The sequence below is a fragment of the Doryrhamphus excisus genome, linkage group LG6 (genome assembly GCF_037039965.1).
Source record: "Doryrhamphus excisus strain RoL-2023G ecotype Guam linkage group LG6, RoL_Dexc_Guam_v1.1, whole genome shotgun sequence".
Lineage (NCBI taxonomy): Eukaryota > Metazoa > Chordata > Actinopteri > Syngnathiformes > Syngnathidae > Doryrhamphus > Doryrhamphus excisus.
Genome location: NC_136362.1, coordinates 2,497,598 through 2,524,306, shown reverse-complemented (window position 1 = coordinate 2,524,306; position 26,709 = coordinate 2,497,598). Strand labels below are relative to the sequence as shown.

Sequence of the window (26,709 nt, the reverse complement as noted above, 5' to 3'; positions counted from 1 at the left end):
TTAGGGTCTGGGCAAGGCTGGGCTGCATCAGGTTTTCCAAAAAAAAAAAAAAAAAATTATTAAAAACAGAAAAATATACAAACTTTTTCAGTGCTTTGGTTCCGATTTTCTACAATAAAAGTTCTGATAAAACATTCCACTGTTCTCAAATATCTTAATTTTTATTTTTCTACACAAAATAAAACAAAAAATAAATAAATCAAGAATAAAGAAAATCAATCAATCAGTAATAAATAAATATAATAATAATAATAATAAAACAGCAAATAATAAAAACTTAATAAACCACATATAGTTGGTGGGTAGACAAATTATTTTTTTCACATTAAAATGAACAAAGCATTATTAGAGCCCTGTAGACATGACAAAACACGACTATAGTCACATTTATACTTTTTATTTACAACATATTGCGCAACTGCAGGGTCTTGAGACACATGCTAACTCGCAAACTAGACAGCTAGCGACCTAAACGGTAGCCTTCCTAGCCATTTCCTTTCAACTTAAATAGCCAAAAACTTACCACTTCCACACGGATAGGGAGGATAACTATTAACAGTTATTTAACCTTTAACATGAAGATTAATTAAAACGTAATAATTTTTTCTGGGTACATGATACCATATAGCATCCGTATCAATTTTTACCCCTTGGATGCTGGAGCCTATCCCAGCTGTTTTCGGACGAGAGGCGGGGTAAGGAGTGGTCAATGAAGCTAACATGTTTTTGGAATGGGGGGGCGGGAGGGTGGAGTACCCAGCGGAGATTCGAACCCAGGTCTTCCCGTTCCTAACCACCCATTGAATGACTTCATTAATATATTTTTGAAAAATCATTATGTCGTGAATATATAACATTACTGATATATGGCGACGAGAGTGATTAAATATGAGCTATATGATAAAATAACAAAATTAATAATAGCACAAATCTCTACAAGAAGCAATGAAGTTTGTAAAATTAAATAATTAAAAAAAATTAAAATCCAAAAATTGTTACAACTTTAATGATGAAAACGGTAATAAATGATGATTATAATAATGGTCATAATAATAATAGTAATAATTATAAAAATAATGATAATAATAACAATAATAATATTACAATGATAATAATAACAGGGGAAAACATGAACATGGTTATTTCTTGCAAAAAGGGGTAGGAATTTATTAGCTTTTGCTTCAGCCTACTCCTTTTCGGCTTATGATCAGATACTTGAATACAAATGTAAATAATGGAAAGTTATATTTTCATTGATGTAAGAAATGTATTGTAATGTTTCATATATTTGCCCAAATAAAAATAAAAAAAACAAAAATATTATATACTAAAAAATAAAAATAAATATCGTTTGATGAGTTATCACAATCCCTCAGGACTGGAGCTAATTCTCCAGCGCTGCTTAGAGATGTTTGTTCCTACTTAGTCTTCCAAACAGATAAAGGAATTCATTTAGCAGCCAATCCATTCTTAGATTTGGATCAGGTCTCCAGGCACACCCAGCCCGGAGCAAATATGTCTGCTGCCTTATCTCACTAATATTATTGGATAACTTTGGTGGGGGGGGGGGGTCTTCACCTTGATCCTTCCTATGTAACCCAAATAGTTTGCCGTAAACTCGGAAGTCACACAAAGTTGCACGGAAAAGAAATACCAATGAGAATTTTCCTAAATCTGATTAACTCAGAAAACATGTTTGAATTTTTACATCAATTTTTCCAATGAATATTAACTCTGTGTTATGTCACTCCAAAAGTGATGATGTTTTATTCCAAAGGGAATGTAGGGAAAATAATCCGGTGTGGTGACACTTTGGACTGAGGGATTGGAATTCCATGCATGCATCCAATTTCTATGCCGCTTATCTCTAGGGTGTGAGGATGAGGAAAGGGTATGCTGGAGTTGAAAAAAAAATCATTCATTCATGCAAAAAAAATAAGTATAAGTATGGTCGATGTGAAATAACTATCTTTATTATTTTTTGTAATTTCATTCATTCATTTTCTACCGCTTTTTCCTCACGAGGGTCGCGGGCGTGATGGAGCCTATCCCAGCAAACAACCATTCACACTCACATTCATACCTATGGACAATTTGGAGTCGCTAATTAACCTAGCATGTTTTTTTTTTGGAATGTGGTAGGAAATCGGAATACCCGGAAGGAAACCCACGCATGCATGGGGCAGAACATGCAAATTCCACACAGAAATGGAGGAGGGTGGAATTGAACCCTGGTCTCCTAGCTGTGAGGTCTGCACACTACTTCAACTTTCAATTTTCACATTTTTTTCATTAATTTTAATTGAGAAAAACATTTTCCCCAAACAAATTTTTCCCCCCAAAATTAGTTTTTTTTCCTTAATTTTGGTTACTTAAAAAAAAAAATTCAATTTTTTCCAATCTTTTTCCTGTAAAAATTGAACCTTGGTCTCCTAGCTGTGAGGTCTGCGCACTACTTCAACTTTCAATTTTCACATTTTTTTCATTAATTTTAATTGAGAAAAACATTTTCCCCAAACAAATTTTTCCCCCCAAAATTAGATTTTTTCCTTAATTTTGGCTACTTAAATTTTTTTTTTCCAATCTTTTTCCTGTAGAAATTGAACCCTGGTCTCCTAGCTGTGAGGTCTGCGCGCTAACCACTAGACCACCGTGCCACCCCCTTCAACTTTCAATTTTCATATTTTTTTCATTAATTTTCATTGAAAAAAACATTTTCCCCAAACAAATTTTTCCCCCCAAAATTAGTTTTTTTTCCTTAATTTTGGCTACCATTTTTTCCAATCTTTTTCCTGTAAAAATTGAACCCTGGTCTCCTAGCTGTGAGGTCTGCGCACTACTTCAACTTTCAATTTTCACATTTTTTTCATTAATTTTAATTGAGAAAAACATTTTCCCCAAACAAATTTTTCCCCCCAAAATTATTTTTTTTCCTTAATTTTGGCTACTTAAAAAAAAATCAATTTTTTCCAATCTTTTTCCTGTAAAAATTGAACCCTGGTCTCCTAGCTGTGAGGTCTGCACGCTAACCACTAAACTTGTGGTTTTCGGAGTTGCCAATTTACGGAATCAGCAAGTATTTGGAATGTATGAGAAAACACCGAGATTCGAACCCAGGTTTTCCCAATCTCCTGACTGTGTAGCCAACATGCTAACCACTCATCCACTGTGCGGCGCATAGACATTCCGTCAAAAACAAAAACAATAGCCACGTTTACATGAGGAGTTTTTCTCTTTCCGAAAACAATGCTATGTTGTGTAGCTTCAGGAAAACGAGTGTCCGGACAGACTTCTTCCCGGTGTTCGAATCTGCTATGCATAAGGATCTCCTCATCCTTTGCTACAGGCTGTGATCAGAGGAATCATTAATCCTCTTCTGCTACTTGATCTCCTAATCACAAGGCATTTATTAACAAGTCTGGAAGACCACAGCTGGACGCTTTTAAGCTAACATTGACAGGCGCCTGCAACCACGGTTTAGTCTTACAAAGTCAAATCGAAATTACTGTCCATTCAGTCACAATCTGTCGTTCTCTGGGCTAATATGGGCTAGTAACTATAAAAGCAATCTTCACTCGCTAAATGTACTGCAAAAAAGGCCAGTAAGGATAATTCATAATGGCGCCTACAGAGAACATACTAACTCCTTATTTCTAAAATCACAAATTCTTCAACTTGCTGATATAGTTCATCTTCAAACAGCTAAAATAATAATAATACATAAGGCTAAAAATAACCAATTAGCTAAAAATGTCATCCAATACTTCTCTACAAGAGAGGAGAAATATAATCTCAGGGAAGAAGTACATTTGAAACACTTCTATGCTAGGACTACGTTAGCATTAGCATAGCATTTCAGTATGTGGAATCAAACTATGGAATGGATTGAGTAAGGGAATCAAACAATGCACAACGATGAGCCAATTCAAGAAACAATACAAGCAGTCGATGTTTGAACCAGTCATGATGTGCATTATATGTCACTATATTGACAGTTACTATTGTACACAATATGTCATTGTATGGTCATATCACCTTGTTAAATTAAATTAAATTAAATTAAATTAAATTAAATTAAATTAAATTAAATTAAATTAAATTAAATTAAATTAAATTAAATTAAATTAAATTAAATTAAATTAAATTAAATTAAATTAAGCGGCATGGCGGTCTAGTTATTAGCGCGCAGACCTCACAGCTAGGAGACCAGGGTTCAATTCCCACCCTCGGCCATCTCTGTGTGGAGTTTGCATGTTCTCCTCGTGCATGTGTGGGTTTTGTCCGGGTACTCCGGTTTCCTCCCACATTCCAAAAACATGCTAGGTTAATTGGCCACTCCAAATTGTCCATAGGTATGAATGTGAGTGTGAATGGTTGTTTGTCTATATGTGCCCTGTGATTGGCTGGCAGTCCAGGGTGTACCCTGCCTCTCGCCCGAAGACAGCTGGGATAGGCTCCAGCACCCCCCGCGACCCTCGTGAGGAAAAAGCGGTAGAAAATGAATGAATGAATGAATTAAATTAAATTAAATTAAATTAAATTAAATTAAATTAAATTAAATTAAATTAAATTAAATTAAATTAAATTAAATTTAAAAAAACAAAAAAAAACCCAAACCAAATATTTGGAAAGCAGGAAGTGAACAAATGTAACAGTTACTGATTATAAAAGTACCAGATGGAGGGGTAGGATTTAATAAGCTTTGCTTCTTCCTACTCCTTTCGGACATGTGGAACTGGGAACTGATTATGGGATGCACTCAATTGGAATCTGATGCATGTTCAAATGAAATAAAACCATTACCATTACCAGTATGGGTAATGGTCGTCTAGTACTACCTAAAGGAGTATTTTTGTAAAAAGACTAAATGGTGTCATGATGTGGGACAAATGAAAACCTCCGCCGGGCCCGATGTGGTCCGTGGGCCGTCTATGGAGGACCCTTGCCATCGATTAATAAGGACCATTCAAGACAGAATAAACAATTGATCCTTGCTACAAAAACCTTCCAAAAATGGAATCTGTGATATTTTTGCTATTTTACAAAAAAAAAGCTGACTGTGTGAATATTGGACTGCTACGGTTTTCCACCCCCCCGACCCGAGAAGCTAGTGGTCAAGTGCAGACAGTTGCATTACACACTTTCATTCGAGGATATGTTCAATTTTGGCATGTTATCAAGTTCCTGCTATAAATCATAGAAACCAGAAAAATGACCAGTACACGCTGTGAATATCTGAAACATTGTCCATTCCTGATAATACTTACTGTCGGATAATAAAGCTAATACTTGTATTTGTATACTGGAGGTAGAAAACTGGCTGTTTTTGCATCATTGATTTGTTTGAAGCGAAACATCAAGTGCCAAAATTTTGATAAAGAAGGTGAAAAACATTATTGAACTGACTGAATTGAAGAAATACCTGGCATCCGTGTTGCGTCTGGCAACGTCATCGAGTCTTCGGGAACACTAATATCAAGAATCACGTCCTTGGTGAATATAAAAGTAGCTTTAAATGTTTATTTATTCCTTACAATCGTCATTTTTATGCTTTTGGAATTTTTTTATAATGTTAAAGTATAAAAACATGACAAGACGCAAAATCTATTTTATGCTAACCAAAAAAATGTAGCGGTACTGAAGCGAGGCAAAAAATTTAGCATAAAGTTTGGATGTTAACTGAAAAACATGCTAACCGAGGTTCCGCTGTAAATGTGTCATCATGATATTTGATGGTTACCGTTTTTATTTTGTATTATTAGCATAAAGTTTGGATGTTAACCGCAAAAACATGCTAACCGAGGTTCCGCTGTAAATGTGTCATCATGATATTTGATAGTTAGCATTTTTATTTTGTATTATTTCACAAATTCAAGAATCACGTCCTCGGTGAATATAAAAGTAGCATTCCTTACAATTGTCATTTTTGTATGAGATTTTTTTATAATGTTAAAGTATAAAAACATGTCTGATGACATCCTAGACGGGTAACGTTTTGTTGCTATTATGTTAGCAAGCTAGCTTCTTAGCTGGAAGCCAAAGACGTTAAGATGACAGTTTTGGACTTATGCGGTTTATTAATAACGCCACAAGACGCAAAATCTATTTTATGCTAACCAAAAAATGTAGCGGTACTTAAGCAAAGCAAAAGTTTAGCATAAAGTTTGGATGTTAACCGCAAAAACATGCTAACCGAGGTTCCGCTGTAAATGTGTCATCATGATATTTGATGGTTAGCATTTTTATTTTGTATTATTTCACGAATTCAAGAATCACGTCCTTGGTGAATATAAAAGTAGCTTTAAATGTTTATTTATTCCTTACAATCGTCATTTTTATGCTTTTGGAATTTTTTTATAATGTTAAAGTATAAAAACATGTCTAATGACATCCTAGACGGGCTATGTTTTGTTGCTATTATGTTAGCAAGCTAGCTTCTTAGCTGGAAGCCAAAGACGTTAAGATGACAGTTTTGGACTTATGCGGTTTATTAATAACGCCACAAGATGCAAAATCTATTTTATGCTAACCAAAAAATGTAGCGGTACTGAAGCGAGGCAAAAATTTAGCATAAAGTTTGGATGTTAACCGCAAAAACATGCTAACCGAGGTTCCGCTGTAAATGTGTCATCATGATATTTGATGGTTAGCATTTTTATTTGTATTATTTCACCAACAAACCGGGTTTGGAGTTTGATTCTTGTGCAACCATAAAAGAGAACCAGTGATGGCAAACATGAAAAATGTTACGAGAATGTTAATGTTAATGTTAAATACAATAAAGTTATAATAGTTGGAAAAAAATACAACAGCAAAAATGTGAAAAACAGCTGTAATTTTTAAAGAATAAAAATATTAACACAAAAAATTCCGTACTCAAATGAGAAAAAGGTCACAATTTTAAAAGTTAAAATTAAAATTTTAATAGCACTGAGTTGAAACATGAAAGAAAAAAATATGTTAGTTATTTATTTGTTTGTTTTTTAAGTCAGAATATTATCAGGAACAAAACAAAGTTGTAATTATTGGAAAATTAGGGAAAAAGTTCTAATACTATTATGGCAATAAAGTCAAAATATTACGAGAAGAACATTAATTTTAAATATTTGGAAAAAACAACAGAAAAAAAGAAAATATATTCTATATTAATATATTATATTATATATTATAATATATTATATATATTATTTAATCATTATATTTAATATATACTATATTAAATAATATTATGCATATATATATATTGGCTTTTCAACCCTAGTATATCACAAATCTGAGATTTTTTTTCTTGAAATATATATATATTTTTTATGAGAAAATATTATATATAAATATATATAGGCCTTTCAACCCTATATCACAAATCTGAGATGCATTTTTAAAAATATATATATATTTTTTGATGAGAAAATAATATTAAATATAAATATGTATAGGGTTTTCAACCTGATATTACAAATCTGAGATGCATTTTTTCTTGAAATATATATATTTTTTATGAGAAAATAATATTATATATAAATATATATAGGCTTTTCAACCCTATATCACAAATCTGAGCTGCATTTTCTTTTTTGAAATATATGTAAGTTTCCTTTTTCTTGTCCAAAATATCAAAGTGGTTTCATTTTTCACGATGTGGTCGTCGCCGGGAAAAAATTGATGTCATGAAATATTTTGATGTTTGTCATCTTTGCTATTAATAACCCACCACTTTCAAACACAATGATTGATTTGTCCTTGACAACTGAGCTTAGTGTTCCGTGTGAAAGACATTTGTTGCCTCCAAGATGACCTATTTGTGGAAACAATCTTATGGAAGCACAACGATATCAGTAATCTCGCCGGCTTTAAATATTGTCATCTGCTGTCAACAAATGCGCGCACACCTAACTTGACCCTAACCGGGGTCATGGGAAATATGCTTTGCAGGACTTGTAGCAACTGGTAGGGATTAGTTTGCGTTTTGGGTTCTAACCTTTGACATTGAAATAGAATGTTACATACGTTCTTTGCATTTTTTGGTGGACTGGATTCCTACGCATGTTCGGGATGTCATTTTTAGATAAAAGGGAAACTAACAAAGGAAAACAAAGAGCAGAACCTCAATTCAATTCAGATAGCGCAGAAAATTGAACTCACCTTATCTGAGTACACAAAGAACAGGATGAGTAATATCACTTCTGCCAGGAGAATTATCAGCAGGACGATGAAAAACTGTCAGGAAAAACGGAGACAGAACCATTTTAGAAAATTGTTTCACCGGCAGCTCCTTCAAGCCCCAAAAAATCAAAAGACATTTTATCATTTGTATGCCAGCAACGTACTTCATGACTGCATCAAATATGTCGACTACATACTATAATAAAAGCAGTATAGTGTGAATTCAACATAAGTGCTGAATTTATAGTGCGGTTACTATTAATGGTTTGTTTCAGCAACCTCATTATACAAAACAGAGTGAGGGGAAATAAGACGAACCAAAAGTGCCGCAGGGCTCATGAAGATGTAAGCGGGAAGAAAACGGGTTTTTAATATGTCCCGTGATTAATTTCCAACACAGCTTTGGACCTCAGTTATGATTTTTCGCTCCTTACTTGACTTCCCCTGAGTTCGATATTTACCAAGTTTATCAAGGAACCGGCACGTGAACCTAAATTCTGGAAAATACCAATAAAAATCTATTTTGGGGGATATTATGTGTTTTGAGACACAAAACAGGTCAGTGTTGATATCCTGTCTAAGGGAGGGACGAATGGAGCGCGGTATCGACCTGTGGATTGGTGCAGCTCCACAGCGATGGGACTATCCGTCGGTCCGTAAACCCGAATGTTCAAAGAAATGTTCAAAAATGTTCAAATAAATTAAGTATATGCATACTCAAATTTTTTTTAAAAAGTTCTAATAACTTACTTAAGTCAAGTTGTTCCATTTTGACTACTTTTAACTAATATGTTTTGATTAAATTGAACTATGGCTATATTAAGTAAGATTAACTTAAAAACATAGTTTACATACAACTTAAGACACTTTAAATCCGAATGCTCAAAATAAGTAATAGGTATAAGTATAGTTAACTTAAAATTTTCTTAAAAGTTCTACTTATAAATGTTGATTGCCACTTGCATTATCTGTCTTTTCTGTTTATTTAACTTATGATTTTTTGATTAATATGAACTTTTTTGCAGATTGGTGTAACCTACTTAAAAGAATTGGTAGTTACTTATAAAAAAGTATCGACACTGTAAACCCGAATGTTCAAAGTACTTAAATTAATGAAGTTACGCATACTCATACCTTTAATATGAGCTAGCTAACAACGGATGTCATGGGGAATACCTATTTTGACGCTAAAGCCCTCAAAAAAACACCAACTGCGTTTCATTTACATAACTGACTTGTATATTAACCAAGCGACAGCGATATTGTTATTGTAGCAGCTAACATGAAAAAAATATATGAAGAGTCTTGAACCAGTCATGATGTGCATTATATATCACTATATTGACACTTACTATGGTACCCATTATGTTAAAAAATTAAAGAAAAAAAAAACCCCAAAAAACCAAACTAAATATTTGGAAAGCAGGAAGTGAACAAATGTAACAGTTACTGATTGGGTAGGATTTAATAAGCTTTGCTTCTTACGGGATGCACTCAATTGTAATCTGATGCATGTTCAAATGAAATAAAACCATTAGCATTAGCATTAGCATTAGCATTAGCATTACGATATCTGGCGGACTAAAACCACTCATAATCATCAACAGAACCGATGGACATTAACAAAAAAAATGTTGTTTAAAGTATATGAAAGGTTACTGATACCAGCCTGAATGTTAGTCAGTATCGAAGTATTGGAAAAGAAATCAGACCACATGAGATGTCGAGATACGTAAAAAAAACCTGGTCATTATATATCACTATACTGACACTTACTATGGTACCCATTGTGTTAAAAAATTAAAGAAAAAAAAACCCCCAAAAAAACAAACCAAATATTTGGAAAGCAGGAAGTGAACAAATGTAACAGTTACTGATTGGGTAGGATTTAATAAGCTTTGCTTCTTACGGGATGCACTCAATTGTAATCTGATGCATGTTCAAATGAAATAAAACCATTAGCATTAGCATTAGCATTAGCATTAGCATTAGCATTACGATATCTGGCGGACTAAAACCACTCATAATCATCAACAGAACCGATGGACATTAACAAAAAAAAATGTTTTAAGTATATGAAAAGTTACTGATACCAGCCTGAATGTTAGTCAGTATCGAAGTATTGGAAAAGAAATCAAACCACATGAGATGTCGAGATACGTAAAAAAAAACTGGTCATTATATATCACTATACTGACACTTACTATGGTACCCATTGTGTTAAAAAATTAAAGAAAAAAAAAACCCCAAAAAACCAAACCAAATATTTGGAAAGCAGGAAGTGAACAAATGTAACAGTTACTGATTGGGTATGATTTAATAAGCTTTGCTTCTTACGGGATGCACTCAATTGTAATCTGATGCATGTTCAAATGAAATAAAACCATTAGCATTAGCATTAGCATTAGCATTAGCATTACGATATCTGGCGGACTAAAACCACTCATAATCATCAACAGAACCGATGGACATTAACAAAAAAAATGTTGTTTAAAGTATATGAAAAGTTACTGATACCAGCCTGAATGTTAGTCAGTATCGAAGTATTGGAAAAGAAATCAGACCACATGAGATGTCGAGATACGTAAAAAAAACCTGGTCATTATATATCACTATACTGACACTTACTATGGTACCCATTATGTTAAAAAATTAAAGAAAAAAAAAACCCAAAAAACAAACCAAATATTTGGAAAGCAGGAAGTGAACAAATGTAACAGTTACTGATTGGGTATGATTTAATAAGCTTTGCTTCTTACGGGATGCACTCAATTGTAATCTGATGCATGTTCAAATGAAATAAAACCATTAGCATTAGCATTAGCATTAGCATTAGCATTACGATATCTGGCGGACTAAAACCACTCATAATCATCAACAGAACCGATGGACATTAACAAAAAAAATGTTGTTTAAAGTATATGAAAAGTTACTGATACCAGCCTGAATGTTAGTCAGTATCGAAGTATTGGAAAAGAAATCAGACCACATGAGATGTCGAGATACGTAAAAAAAACCTGGTCATTATATATCACTATACTGACACTTACTATGGTACCCATTATGTTAAAAAATTAAAGAAAAAAAAAACCCAAAAAACAAACCAAATATTTGGAAAGCAGGAAGTGAACAAATGTAACAGTTACTGATTGGGTATGATTTAATAAGCTTTGCTTCTTACGGGATGCACTCAATTGTAATCTGATGCATGTTCAAATGAAATAAAACCATTAGCATTAGCATTAGCATTAGCATTAGCATTAGCATTAGCATTAGCATTAGCATTAGCATTACGATATCTGGCGGACTAAAACCACTCATAATCATCAACAGAACCGATGGACATTAACAAAAAAAAATGTTTTAAGTATATGAAAAGTTACTGATACCAGCCTGAATGTTAGTCAGTATCGAAGTATTGGAAAAGAAATCAAACCACATGAGATGTCGAGATACGTAAAAAAAAACTGGTCATTATATATCACTATACTGACACTTACTATGGTACCCATTATGTTAAAAAATTAAAGAAAAAAAAAACCCAAAAAAACAAACCAAATATTTGGAAAGCAGGAAGTGAACAAATGTAACAGTTACTGATTGGGTAGGATTTAATAAGCTTTGCTTCTTACGGGATGCACTCAATTGTAATCTGATGCATGTTCAAATGAAATAAAACCATTAGCATTAGCATTAGCATTAGCATTAGCATTACGATATCTGGCGGACTAAAACCACTCATAATCATCAACAGAACCGATGGATATTAACAAAAAAAAATTTTTAAGTATATGAAAAGTTACTGATACCAGCCTGAATATTAGTCAGTATCGAAGTATTGGAAAAGAAATCAAACCACATGAGATGTCGAGATACGTAAAAAAAAACTGGTCATTATATATCACTATACTGACACTTACTATGGTACCCATTATGTTAAAAAATTTAAGAAAAAAAAAACCCCCCAAAAAACAAACGAAATATTTGGAAAGCAGGAAGTGAACAAATGTAACAGTTACTGATTGGGTAGGATTTAATAAGCTTTGCTTCTTACGGGATGCACTCAATTGTAATCTGATGCATGTTCAAATGAAATAAAACCATTAGCATTAGCATTAGCATTAGCATTAGCATTAGCATTAGCATTAGCATTACGATATCTGGCGGACTAAAACCACTCATAATCATCAACAGAACCGATGGACATTAACATGTTTTAAGTATATGAAAAGTTACTGATACCAGCCTGAATGTTAGTCAGTATCGAAGTACTGGAAAAGAAATCAGACCACATGAGATGTCGAGATACGTAAAAAACTGGTCATCCCGGAACGAAGACCCCCCCCCCCCCCCCACACACCCACACCTTCTGCGGTCCCTGATCAACGATCCTTGACTTGGTTCGTTGGTTCATTTTACAGGTTCGACATCGCCTGAACTTCGTCATTACGTACACGTCAAAGTAGACTGATCTGATCTATCGTGTTATTGGGTCTAGATCTGGTCGATCAGGTTCTGCATGTCTTATGTACCCGACTGAGACGAACGCTGGTATGGACCGGAAGAATAACAAATACAACATAAAAAGTCCAATCCCAAGCCTCTCTGAGAACCACGTCCAACAGTCAGATTTGGTAGAACTTTTTGACTGATGCGAGGACTTACAAGAGTTGAGCTAAAGCACATAAAGCCCCACCTCCAATTCCCATTTTTTTTCCGCGCCGTTCCACTGAGTGAACCTATACAATTAACTTGTGCTACTTTGGGCAAACAGAGAAACACTGGGACAGACATGCTATGAATAATAAATTACACTCTGGTATAAATCCTGTGCTGCATGTACAGTATTGTAACTACATTGATTGACAGAACCGTCGCTGGATTGTGACCGTGCCGCATGGAAATTATGCATTATTTCGGCTACAATTTTCCGACAATGGCGTAGCTTCTTTTGTTAGCCCAGTGGAGTTGCTACAATGGACGCAGTATCTGTGACAACTGCATCGTGATTGACTGTTTGAAGGTTTGTTTGGATTTTGTAACACCCCGACTTGGATTATCTAAATCAGGGGTCTGGAGCTAGGGATTCGGGTGAGACTGGACCGCATCAGGTTTTCCAAAAAAAAAAACGCATTTATTAAAAACAGAAAAATTAATAAACATTCCACTGTTCTCAAATATCTTAATTTTTATTTTTCTACACAAAATCAGATGAAAAATAACTAAATCAAGAATAAAGAAAATCAATCAATCAGTAATAAATAAATATAATAATAATAATAATAAAAACTTAAGAAACCACATATAGTTGGTGTGTAGACAAATTATTTTTTTCACATTAAAATTAACAAAGCATTATTAGAGCCCTGTAGACATGACAAAACACGACTATAATCACATTTATACTTTTTTTATTTACAACATATTGCGCAACTGCAGGGTCTTGAGACACATGCTAACTCGCAAACTAGACAGCTAGCGACCTAAACGGGACCTAAAGGAAGTTATTTCCTTTAAACTTAAATAGTCAAAAACTTACCACTTCCACACAGATAGGGAGGATAACTATTAGCAGTTATTTAACCTTTAACATGAACATTAATAAAAACGTAATATTTTTTTCTGGGTACATGATACCATACAGCATCCATATCAAACTTGCGCGGGCCTCAAACTAGTGTCCTACGGGCCACATTTGGCCCGTGGGCCGCGTGTTTGAGACCCCTGATCTAAATAATGCCCTTGCATCCTTTCATTTTTCAGTATGTGGCTCTCGAACACCCCGATTCTAAACCCTATAAAGTTCCTATCATAGTCATTAAACACAACTTATATTCAGTTTTACACATAAAGAAACAATTAAAAGGCATAAAGTTTGCAGTATCGGACTTACAAAATTGTGGTACCCAAGAAGAGGCCCCAAGCTATGGAACTCTCACCCCTCCCAAGTAAAAAAAAAGGCCCCCAACATTGAAAGATTTAAGTCTCGTCTTAAAAAAAACACTTTTATTCTCTGGCTTTTAACTCGTAGTGAGTCATATGGTCTTGTGTCTTTTAGTTCTTTCTTTTTATTTTAATTTGTTTTATTTTTTTGCTTCTCGTTTTTAATATTTTAATATATATTTTACTATTTTATTTCTTCTTTGATTTTTAATTTTTGGATTAAATTCAATTTTTTTTACTTTATTTATTGTATTTTATTTTTACTTTTATTTTACTAGTCTGTGCAGCACTTTGAAAACTTTATAAAATGTGTTAAATAAATAAAGTGGATTGGATTGGTTGACAAAATGTGCGGTTACAGAACATCACGTCTTGTGAAGGCATCATCCTGCTGGAAAATGTTGCGAATTGACAAGCGAAACAGCGCCTTAGCGGGTATTAACAGCATCGGGGTGTTGATATTGATATTGATATTATTGATACAGAGCGTATTTTAATTTAACGACCGTCAAATAACGCAGAAAGTTACTCTAACTTCGTTTCTATGAAACGACTGATGAAGACATTCGACATAATTACTGTTTTGAAGGTGTAATTTTAACAAAGTGAGTCAAATTAATGCTTGTATAAATGTAATACTGACATAATTCTATGTAAGTACTTTGTGTCAAGATGCAGTATTGCATTTCTGGTGTTAAATGTTTCTGATAACTGTTATTAAAACTGTTATCCTGACAAATTGGTCCTCTATTGTGTATGTTATGGTTATGACAGAAAGTCATACAAATAAAAAAAAATACTATTTCCATAAGTGTTGTTTTCTTCAGTTACCAAGCTCTCGTGATAGCTTGACAAATGCTTTAGTATAAAAAACATAAAATTAAAATTACTCACACTCAGTAGCAGGCACTTGTTCTCTTTGATGGCGCCAAGACAACCCAGAAAGCCTGTTACCATGACGATGGCACCGACGGCGATGACCATGTTGGCAGCCGACAGTGCAGGGAACGAGGGCGAGAAGGTGGCGAAGCTGCCCTGAGACACAGACAGCCAGATGCCCACGCCGAGCAGCCCACAGCCGCACAACTGCAGGACAGGAAAAGGATAAGGTGAGAAAACCAAACACATCGTCTCGTCGATGGAATAAAGAACCAGTACTACACAACATTCGGAATACTGCAGTAATCACAAGCATGTCAAAGCAATGAAAATAGAAAGGGATTAAAGCTAATCACTGGATGTCGGCTATTCCGATGTTGCGCATTTGAAATAATTACATTAAAACCAACAGCAAGCAGAGATTTAATTAATGCTGCCCTGCCCACAAATGGAAGCCTCAAAACCTCCCCAATTCACATGCGGTTCATGTCAAAACCCCCCAAAGGGCGTACTTTTCTAATCCCACGCGGTCATTAGACCCGCCTCCACAATGTATGTCAAGTCTGCGAGTAATCCAAAAATGATTTAATACAAGGCTTTGGATTTGAAGATCCCACTGTTAGTATAAAATGTAAATAGAATGAATATAATGTTAGTTATCACCCTTGTATCAATTTGCTTAGACAATAGAAAGTGTCTGATCAGAGACCCCCCAGCGACCCCCAGGTCCTGGAGGTCAACCCTGCAGATGTTCATGTTAATCCTGCAAGAATGTGTCAAAATAAGAACTCATAAAACAATAAAAGTAATTACTCTCACATATACAAACACACATAGACAAACAAATACAGCTTGTGCAACTGTCTTCTCCCCCCCTTAGAGTTGCACAGCCATGTAGTAGGGAGAGAATAAAAAGTATGTGGTTTCACTCTCATAAAACAATAAAAGTAATTACTCTCACATACTATACTAACACACATAGACAAACAAATACAGCTTGTGCAACTGCCCCCCCCCCCCTTAGAGTTGCATGACCATGTAGTGGGGACCCCCAAAAAGAGTGTAGCGGCATGTCACCGGGTATGTAATTTCACTCTAATCGCTGCGAGTAACTTTGAATATTGTTGTCTGTCTCTTCTGTATTTCTGTATTTAACTGTTTTTAAAAGTGTCACAGGAGTTTGAACCTGACATTTACTACCGTTTACTACCGTTTACGCCAGCATAACAATACCGTCTTGTTCGATTCCCTTGGTGGGATGAGTAGCGCTACTGTATATGGACATTCACGCTCATAAAACAATAAAAGCAATTACTCTCACACACATAGACAAACAAATACAGCTTGTGCAACTGTCTTCTCCCCCCCTTAGAGTTGCATGACCATGTAGTGGGGACCCCCGAAAAGAGTATAGCGGCATGTCACTGGGTATGTAGTTTCACTCTAATCGCTGCGAGTAACTTTGAATATTGTTGTCTGCCTCTTCTGTATTTCTGTATTTAACTGTTTTTAAAAGTGTCACAGGAGTTTGAACCTGACATTTACTACCGTTTACTACCGTTTACGTCAGCATAACAATACCGTCTTGTTCGATTCCCTTGGTGGGATGAGTAGCGCTACTGTATATCGACATTCACTCTCATAAAACAATAAAAGTAATTACTCTCACACACATAGACAAACAAATACAGCTTGTGCAACTGCCTTCTCCCCCCCCCTTAGAGTTGCATGACCATGTAGTGGGGACCCCCAAAAAGAGTGTAGCGGCATGTCACCGGGTATGTAGTTTCACTCTAATCGCTGCGAGTAACTTTGAATATTGTTGTCTGCCTCTTCTGTATTTCTGTATTTAACTGTTTTTAAAAGTGTCACAGGAGTTTGAACCTGACATTTACTAACGTTTACGTCAGCATAACAATACCGTCTTGTTCGATTCCCTTGGCGGGATGAGTAGCGCTACTGTATATGGACATTCACTCTCATAAAACAATAAAAGTAATTACTCTCACACACATAGACAAACAAATACAGCTTGTGCAACTGTCTTCTCCCCCCATTAGAGTTGCATGACCACTCATGTAGAGGTCCATCTATCATGGAAAAGTGCCGGCACAACGTCCGCACCGCACTGTGAAATATAGCCCACCAGCTAAGTGGTGGCATATTCTTGTCTATGCCAAATAGAATGAAATACCCACAGCTATCTTGAAATGAATAAAACAAAAAATCTCAAATAAGGTAAAATATGGAAAGGTGTCATGGTAAATCATGACGCCGCTACCTTTCTGTGCTCTCGTTTCACGCCCCCCCCTCCACGACCACCTTCCATTTTCATCTTTGCAACACTGCTTGAGCACACTTTAATGCCTTTCAGCAATATAAAGCAAACTGGCTGTGCACTCAGTCAAAGTGACAGTCACACATTCATTCCCACTCGGTCACTGGACATTTTATTAGGCGCACCTGCACCGTCAAGGCATTACTAGAACGGTTTCATTGACACGGTTATGACTGGAACATTTGCCACCGGGTTTGAGTCCATGTACGGCCATGCGCTTATCTACCAAACGAGACATCATTTCATTTTATCTTCACAGACACAGAGTTTCTCGATATGACACTTTTTTGATTAGTAAAGTCGAGTCGAGTCGAGTCTTCACAGACACACAGAGTTTCTCGATATGACACTTTTTTGTTTGGTAAAGTCAAGTCGAGTCGAGTCTTCACAGACACACAGTTTCTCGATATAACACTTTTTTGTTTGGTAAAGTCAAGTCAAGTCGAGTCGAGTCTTCACAGACACAGAGTTTCTCGATATGACACTTTTTTGTTTGGTAAAGTCAAGTCGATCGAGTCTTCACAGACACACAGAGTTTCTCGATATGACACTTTTTTGTTTGGTAAAGTCAAGTCGAGTCGAGTCGAGTCTTCACAGACACACAGAGTTTCTCGATATGACACTTTTTTGTTTGGTAAAGTCAAGTCGAGTCGAGTCTTCACAGACACACAGTTTCTCGATATAACACTTTTTTGTTTGGTAAAGTCAAGTCAAGTCGAGTCGAGTCTTCACAGACACAGAGTTTCTCGATATGACACTTTTTTGTTTGGTAAAGTCAAGTCGATCGAGTCGAGTCTTCACAGACACAGAGTTTCTCGATATGACTCTTTTTTGTTTGGTAAAGTCAAGTCGAATCGAGTCGAGTCTTCACAGACACAGAGTTTCTCGATATGACACTTTTTTGAGTCGAGTCGAGTCTTCACAGACACACAGAGTTTCTCGATATGACACTTTTTTGATTAGTAAAGTCGAGTCGAGTCTTCACAGACACACAGAGTTTCTCGATATGACACTTTTTTGATTGGTAAAGTCGAGTCGAGTCTTCACAGACACACAGAGTTTCTCGATATGACACTTTTTTGATTAGTAAAGTCGAGTCGAGTCGAGTCTTCACAGACACACAGAGTTTCTCGATATGACACTTTTTTGATTAGTAAAGTCAAGTCGAGTCGAGTCGAGTCGAGTCGAGACAAGTCAAGTAGACTGGCCAACTAAAAACAACAAAAAGTTTACACCCATCGTTCGCTAAGCCTTAAATCAGGGGTCTCAAACTCAATTTACCTGGGGGCCACTGGAGCTAGGGTCTGGGCTGCATCAGGTTTTCCAAAAAAAAACCCCAACATATTTATTAAAAACAGAAAAATATACAAACTTTTTCAGTGCTTTGGTTCCGATTTTCTACAATAAAAGCTCTGATAAAAAATTCCACTGTTCTCAAATATCGTAATTTTTATTTTTCTGCAAAAAATAAGATGAAAAATAAATAAATCAAGAATAATGAAAATCAATCAATCAGTAATAAATAAATATAATAATAATAATAATAAAACGGCAAATAATAAAAACTTAAGAAACCACATATAGTTGGTGGGTAGACAAATTATTTTTTTCAGATTAAAATTAACAAAACATTTATACTTTTATTATTTACAACATATTGCGCAACTGCAGGGTCTTGAGACACATGCTAACTCGCAAACTAGAGAGCTAGCGACCTAAACGGTTAGCCTTCAAGTTATTTCCTTTCAACTTAAATCGCCAAAAACTTACCACTTCCACACGGATAGGGAGGATAACTATTAACAGTTATTTAACCTTTAACATGAACATTAATCAAACGTAATAATTTTTTATCTGGGTACATGATACCATACAGCATCCGTATCAAACTTGCGCGGGCCGCACTGACATTAAACTTTCATATCAAAGGCGGGGGCCTCAAAGTAGTGTCCTGCGTGCCACATTTGGCCCGCGGGCCGCGTGTTTGAGACCCCTGGTCTACTTTTTTAAATAGCACACAGCAGCTCGTGTATCCCTGCCAAAATGACTCATGTCTGTTTTTGATGCGCTCGTGTTCCAAAGCGGCTCGGAATTTTGTTACATCTTTGTTTTACGTTAATCGGGAACATCTTCCAGCTGTTTTGCAAAGCCCGGGGATCTAACACACTAAGCTATGAGGAATAAAGTATTTTTTTTTCTGATCGGGTAGACTGACGCGTGACCTTTTTTCTAAGTGTTTGACAATATTGGGAACACATAAATGGAGCTAATGTTTAAATGCCATTTGTGAGGGAAGTGAGAAAAAGATCTTGGCACGGAGGGAATAACATTCCGACGAGATGAACGACGAGGGCCTGCTGTTTTGAGTCCTGTAACGAGCTTGAGTTGACTGCAATAAACTACGCGTGGCAACTGTGAAGCACATGTCCGACAGAGGTCAAGGGGGTCGACCGTTGGATGGGGAGACAGATTGGGATAAAACGAAAAAAGGAGTCTTCATCCCGGTTGGGGACTAGTTGGGGAATAATCAGTCTATGCAGTAAGTGGCTCTGTGTCAAAAACCCTCCAAACACAAGACCCCACTTTTACCCCCCCCAGCCCGGGGGAGTGGAATCCATGCATCTGTGGACAGCGTCGACCTTTTGAAGCTCTGAACATTCGGAAAGGTCACTTTCCTGTCGAAAAAGAGTGACAGCTTTTGTCAAATTACTGTTGTCATCGGCGGCCATTGCTATTGGAAAGAAGCGAATGCAGTCGGGTCGTTCCGGTCGCTAGCATGCGTGGCTGCAGACGCTTAAAAAAAGCTTTATAGGCACCGCTAAATAACTCCAAAGAAGAAGATATGTTTTCCACGGAAACAACAGGCAATTGTGTTGGCCGTTATAAAACACTTCGACCATGACGGCGCAGTAAAAATCAAAACAGTGAAAAAAGTGATGACTGAAAAAAGACAAATTGAAAAAATGAAAAAAAATGACAAAATGAAAAAAATGACAAAATGAAAAAAATGACAGAATGAAAAAAGTGACAAAATGAAAAAAAAGGACACAAGGACAAAATGAAAAAAAAAAATGAAAACATGAAAAAATGGCAAAATGAAAAAAAAAAGAAAAAATGACAAAAAGAAAAAAATGACAGAATGAAAAAAGTGACAAAATGAAAAAAAGGACACAAGGACAAAATGAAAAAAAAAATGAAAACATGAAAAAATGGCAAAATGAAAAAAAGAAAAAAATTAAAAAAATGACAAAATGAAAAAATAACAAAATGAAAAAATGAAAACATGAAAAAATGACAAATTAACAAAATGAAAAAATGAAAAAATTACAAAATGAAAAAAAGGACACAATGACAAAATGAAAAAAAATGAAAACATGAAAAAATGACAAAATGAAAAAAAAAAATGAAAAAATGACAAAATGAAAAAATAACAAAATGACAAAATGACAAAATGAAAACATGAAAAAATGACAAATTAACAAAATGAAAAAATGAAAAAAATGAAAAAATGAAAAAAATGAAAAAATGAAAAAATGAAAAAATGAAAAAATGAAAAAATGAAAAAATGAAAAAATGAAAAAAATAAAAAAATGAAAAAATAAAAAATAACAAAATGACAAAATGAAAAGTTTGGAATTGAAAATCTGTCACATTAAATTGCATTTGTTATGATAAAATGACAAAATGACAAAATGACAAAATGAAAAAAAAATGAAAAAATAAAAATGAAAAAATTAACGTAGGTTGACTGACAGAAATTGGCCAATGAGCATGGTTTCACAGCACATAGGCATGCTTCATGTTACAGTGACCTAAACCATATGATGAAAGCATTCAAATCTTTTATGACTCCATAGGTCAACTGTCCTCGAGACTCATAGAGTCATTTGATAACTGTTATAACGTGTGCACCTATGAAGCTATAGTAGATCTTGAGTAAGAAATAAGAAGATATAAGGTTTCATTTGTGCTTGTGCTTGTACTAATTCAGCCTCCGCATTCATCGACATTTTGTGCGCCGTTTCCTTTTCAGTAGACAGGAAGTCATTAGTCAGAGTATGTACGCATTAATAATAGCATTCATTACACAGTTGCATTTTATTTATATTTCAGAGATGCAGCTTAAGTGAATTTTCCTTAGTTTTATTGAATTTATTTTTACAATATGTTGTTTTTTACTTAGTCTTACGAATAGCTTTGAAGGGCACAGCATGCAATAAATGGATACGTATTTATCTATCATGCCTTTTTTACACCACTGTGCAAATAAAAGGTCAATATTTCAAGCATTTCTACCAAAGAATAAAAATAAATAAATCAGCTATTCATTAGTCGGCTTGTATGATATGATAAAAGTGACCTATTTAAAGTCAATTAGTAGCAACATGAATGAGTGAGGCTGCACGGTGGACGAGTGGTTAGCGCGCAGAGCTCGCAGCTAGGAGACCATTGAATTCATGAATTGGAACAGAAGCAGTTGTTTATGTAGCACTATAGAGTGTGCATACGGGGAATGTGGTTGCTAGTAGCTTGTCTAGTCGTTTGTCTATCTTCACGCTCACGTTCATACCCAGGTCTCCACACAGAGATCCTCAAGCGGATATTCGACCCCAATTTTTCCCGATCACCTTACTGCTAACCACTCATCCACCGTACGGGCCTGTATCTTACTATCATGGAACATATTGTATTATCCGTGACAAAGAGCGACATTTCGCCCATTACACTACTCCCCCCATCCATAAATAGACCCCCGTCCATCTTCCACTGTCAGTCTAATTACATAACATAAATCAAACATCTCAAGGTGGAACAGATGATGTGGAACTGAGGTTGAACATGACACACATTGGCCGTTTTTTACAGAATGGTATACTATAGTAAAGCAAAGGTATATAATTATGATGCTTATTGCCCCCTTCTGAAATCCAATATTTATTTGCCCCAAGTAGTCAAAAAAAAACGCAATTAAATTAAATTAAATTATTTTCAGGTCAGACAAGAGTTTTCATTTCGATGAGTTTGGACTTGACAACATAAAATAAAATAAAAATAATAAAAATTAATAAAGCAAAGTAAAAATAAAAAAATAATAATCTCCCTATGAATTGTTTGAACCGGTGGTCCCCAACATTTTTGGACCCACAGGCCGGCTTGTGCTCCCACGATTATAAAAAAAAATTAAAATTAAAATTAAAATAATTTTTTTAACTTAAACTATATTAGAAAACAGGAAGTGAACAAATATTTTTTGGTTTTGGTTTGGTGGCTGCCGGATTGGGTCTCTTGCTTGAGACTGCTGGGTTCAAAAGTCCATAAAATAAAAATAAAATAAAATAAAACTATATTAAGAAAGCAGGAAGTGAACAAATGTAACAGTTATAAACATAAATCAAACATCTCAAGGCGGAACAGATGAAGTGGAACTGAGGTGGAACATGACACACATTGACCATTTTTTACAGAAAAGTATACTATAGTAAAGCAAAGATATATAATTATGATGCTTATTGCCCCTTTCTGAAATCCAATATTTATTTGCCCCAAGTAGTCAAAAAAACGCAGAATTTGATTAAACCAAAAACCCACCGCCGCGGTCTGCCCCGGCTTGCTAGGGGCATCCTAGCCATTCTTCTGTGAATAATGCAAAGCCAATGTAAATTGTATAACAAGTAAATTATTCACAGAATCTGCACTGGTGGCTTAGGGAAACAGTGCTTTCATGCCCAGAATAAACACTGCATGGATTCCGGGGCATAAGATTAAATATGCTATATCTGCCTGGTTAAACTTTCATTCAGTCAGTGGAGTCTTGATAGAATCACACAACTCGCTGCTTTCTATGAACACGTGCTCTTCAATCTGTGGACAATTATATTGTTATGTCCATAAATAGTAGCGCTACTCATCCCGCTAAGGGAATCGAACACGACGGTATTGTTATGCTGACGTAAACAGTAGTAAGCGGTAGTAAATGTCAGGTTCAAACTCCTGTGACACTTTTAAAAACAGTTAAATACAGAAATACAGAAGAGACAGATAATATTCAAAGTTACTCGCAGCGAGTACTTTTTATTCTCTCCCGACTACCTACTACATGGCCGTGCAACTCTAAGGGGGGGGAGGCAGTTGCACGAGCTGTATTTGTTTGTCTATGTGTGTGTGTGTATATGTGAGAGTAATTACTTTTATTATTTCATGAGTTCTTATCTTGACACATTCTTGCAGGGTTAACATTAACATCTGCAGGGTTGCTGTTAAATTAAATTAAATTAAATTAAATTAAATTAAATTAAATTAAATTAAATTAAATTAAATTAAATTAAATTAAATTAAATTAAATTAAATTAAATTAAATTAAATTAAATTAGGAAAGAAAAAAAAAGAATTTAGAACATATCGCCCAGTCCTAAATTAAAGTAGTGTAATATTGTTTTTGTTTTGTTCTGTATTGATGCTAGTTTTATTGGGAGAATTATGACAATTATTTATAATTTTATTTTATATTGGTGTCTTTATTTGCTAGTTTTACATTTCTATTCCGTAGAAGGTAGGTTCCAAATTCTGTAAATATATAAATATATATGTGGAAAAAATATATATATTTTTGTTTTGTTTGTTTTTTGTTTTTATATATATGTATATATGTATATAATATTTTTATATTATTATGTTTTTTATTATATATTTTTATATATTTATATATATGTATTTTTCCCCACAGCCTAATATGTGGAAAAAACTTAAAAAATAAAAATAAAAAATATATATAAATAACAATACAAAATATAACAAAAATAATAACAAAAAATAACATTAACAATAACAATAAAATATATAAAAAAAGGTTATGACACATTCTACATATGCTCTGCAAAACATCCGTGATGATGTCATCCTTCTTATTTAATTTGAAAAACGCAACATTACCCTTTTTGAAGGTTGCTCAGTGATGCAACTATCCATGTCGCCCCCCCTGCTCGTCCTCTCTCTAAAAAGAGCTGAAGGTCCAAACCACCACAGTGTGACCAGAAACCAATTGTAGCTGGAAGGATTAAAGCCATTCTCTGCCTGTCCTTAGCTATACATGACGTCTAGGCTGACACGTGCACATCTCACACACCTGACAATAGCTGCTAAACTTAGAGGCCGAGACACAAAAAAAGGTCTTGGAAAAGGCAAGAAGAAGCAGTATTGGATGCCTCGAACCAATTTTACTGTTCCGAGCCATCCCAACAAGACTCTTCAATCAGCGTAAGAACCCACAGGCACTTCAATTATGCATTGGGAACAAGCCGGAGAGCACTAGTCGCTCTGTGATCGGAGACAGGAAGCCAGGCAAGCCTGCTTGGATGGAGACTCGGAGGGATCCAAGCAATCCGAGTCGAGAAAACAAAGCATGGAGCCAAAGCCTGATGTTCCAGGCCAAACACTTCCACAGGAGAGCAAGGCTTCAGTGTTGCTCGACATATTCGGCTGTGGAAACCTGTTTGAATCCCTCTTGACCCTGACTTAGAGGTTTCCACCCTCTACGGGGGCGACTGTAACCCTTTAAAGAGAGTAGTCAAGGAAGGTCGGCGCCCCTGCTCCTTACACGAGGAAGTAACAGTCTTGTACTACCTGGCAACAAGGGGTTTCTTAAGTATGATTTAGGTTTTTTTTTTTTTGTCGATATTTTTTCCGAGATGGAAGAATGTCCCTATGAATGGTTTTGAACCGGTGGTCCCCAACATTTTTGGACCCAGAGGCCGGCTTGTGCTCCAACAATTATAAAAAAATTAAAATTAAAATTAAAATAAAAATATTTAAAAATACTTAAACTATATTAGGAAAGCAGGAAGTGAACAAGTGTAACAAAAAATAAAACTTTAAAAATTAAAATTTTAAATAAAAAATTAAATTAAATTAAATTAAATTAAATTAAATTAAATTAAATTAAATTAAATTAAATTAAATTAAATTAAAACAAAAAAAACTTAAACTATATTTGGAAAGCAGGAAGTGAACAAATGTAACAGTTACTGATTGTAAAAGTACCATATGGAGGGGTAGGATTTAATAAGCTTTGCTTCTTCCTACTCCTTTTTTGGACATGTGGAACTGGGAACTGATTATGGGATGCGCTAAATTGTAATCTGATGCATGTTCAAATGAAATAAAACCATTACCATTACAATTGTATAAAACTAAGACAGGAACATCAAAATTAATCCAGACTCACCATCCACCAGTAAGAGCCTGGAGTAATTATGTTTGATGTTTATGGTAGCAGGCAATGTGCTAGCATGAATTCACTTGAAATTGTACACCAAACAAACATCAACATTAGCACTCAATGACATCATCGAGTTTGCAGAGTGGGAGAAACTTAGCACAGGAACAAAGTGTCCATGTTGTATTTTGCGGAATAATCACATGGTTCTTCTTAAGGTTGCAAACTCGTCACCATGGCGGCCAAGTAGTGAGCTCCATTCGTCTCAATTAATCGACACTCAGTTCCACACAGATGAACAAAATTAATGATATACCCATCCCTAACCGTGAAGAACCTCAGAGAGGCTGGGGTGGGGGGGTGGGGACTACAATGCCGGTGGGTGTCAACAACCAAAACAGTTTACTGATAAACTGAGGTAAATATAATCGGGTTCACAATCGTATTTCAAATTTCAAAGGCGTGAAAAAATTATGTCCGCTGGGAGGGCACGACGGCTAACTCCCAAAATTCGAACCTTAATATGCAGGGATGCACATCCCCGAATCAAGGTTCAATCCCAATCGTGCCAAAGATGTTAATGAATATATCTCCCCAGGCATTTACACTAAGAAGTCCATGCGTTATGAAAATAAGCAACATTACTATTATTATTTTTCCCCCACATAAAGTGCCCTGCCCGTGGAGGCGCACAGACATTTGGCTGGAATAAATATCTCACCCGGTCTGCCAGTGCAGCCAAGCTGAAAATCCTCAGAGGCGGGCAGACAGTTGGGCAGTCTCCCATCGAGTTTGACTCGTAGAAGGGCTTAATGAGCATGCTGGCTCAGCGGCGCTACACCAGGGCCAGAGACTCATGTATTAGTACAGGGTTAGGCACTCAACCTGTTTCCTGCACAGTATGCGTACCCGAGGAGCAAAAGACTTAGGAAAATAGGAAATCCCTTATGGGCAACATGGAAGATTTCAGAAGAAAAATCTCGAGCCTCAGCACCGTCCTGCTCAGTCCGCCTCGTATCAAAATAAGTCCAAGCCTCAAGGTCAACGTAGAGTGGAACAACTAAATGGGCTCGTAAGGGATCTTTAACCACTTCTGAATCCCGGTCGATATGCTTAAAACATGCTCCGCCCAGACAAAAAAACCCCACCAAGAACAAAAACGGTAACCTCAACT

General features: G+C 35.5%; 1 protein-coding gene across 2 annotated transcripts in view; it reads right to left on the bottom strand.

Moving 5' to 3' along the window:
• Nucleotides 1-26,709, bottom strand: part of tspan9a (tetraspanin 9a) — a 253,478-nt gene that overhangs the window by 19,940 nt on the left and 206,829 nt on the right. For both annotated transcript variants that reach the window (XM_058086240.2, XM_058086239.2), the window contains 2 exons: nucleotides 15,001-15,192; nucleotides 8,143-8,217 (listed from right to left, as the gene is read on the bottom strand). In XM_058086240.2, the coding sequence (XP_057942223.1) occupies nucleotides 8,143-8,217; nucleotides 15,001-15,192 (267 nt within the window). The remainder of the gene's footprint in view (nucleotides 1-8,142; nucleotides 8,218-15,000; nucleotides 15,193-26,709) is intronic.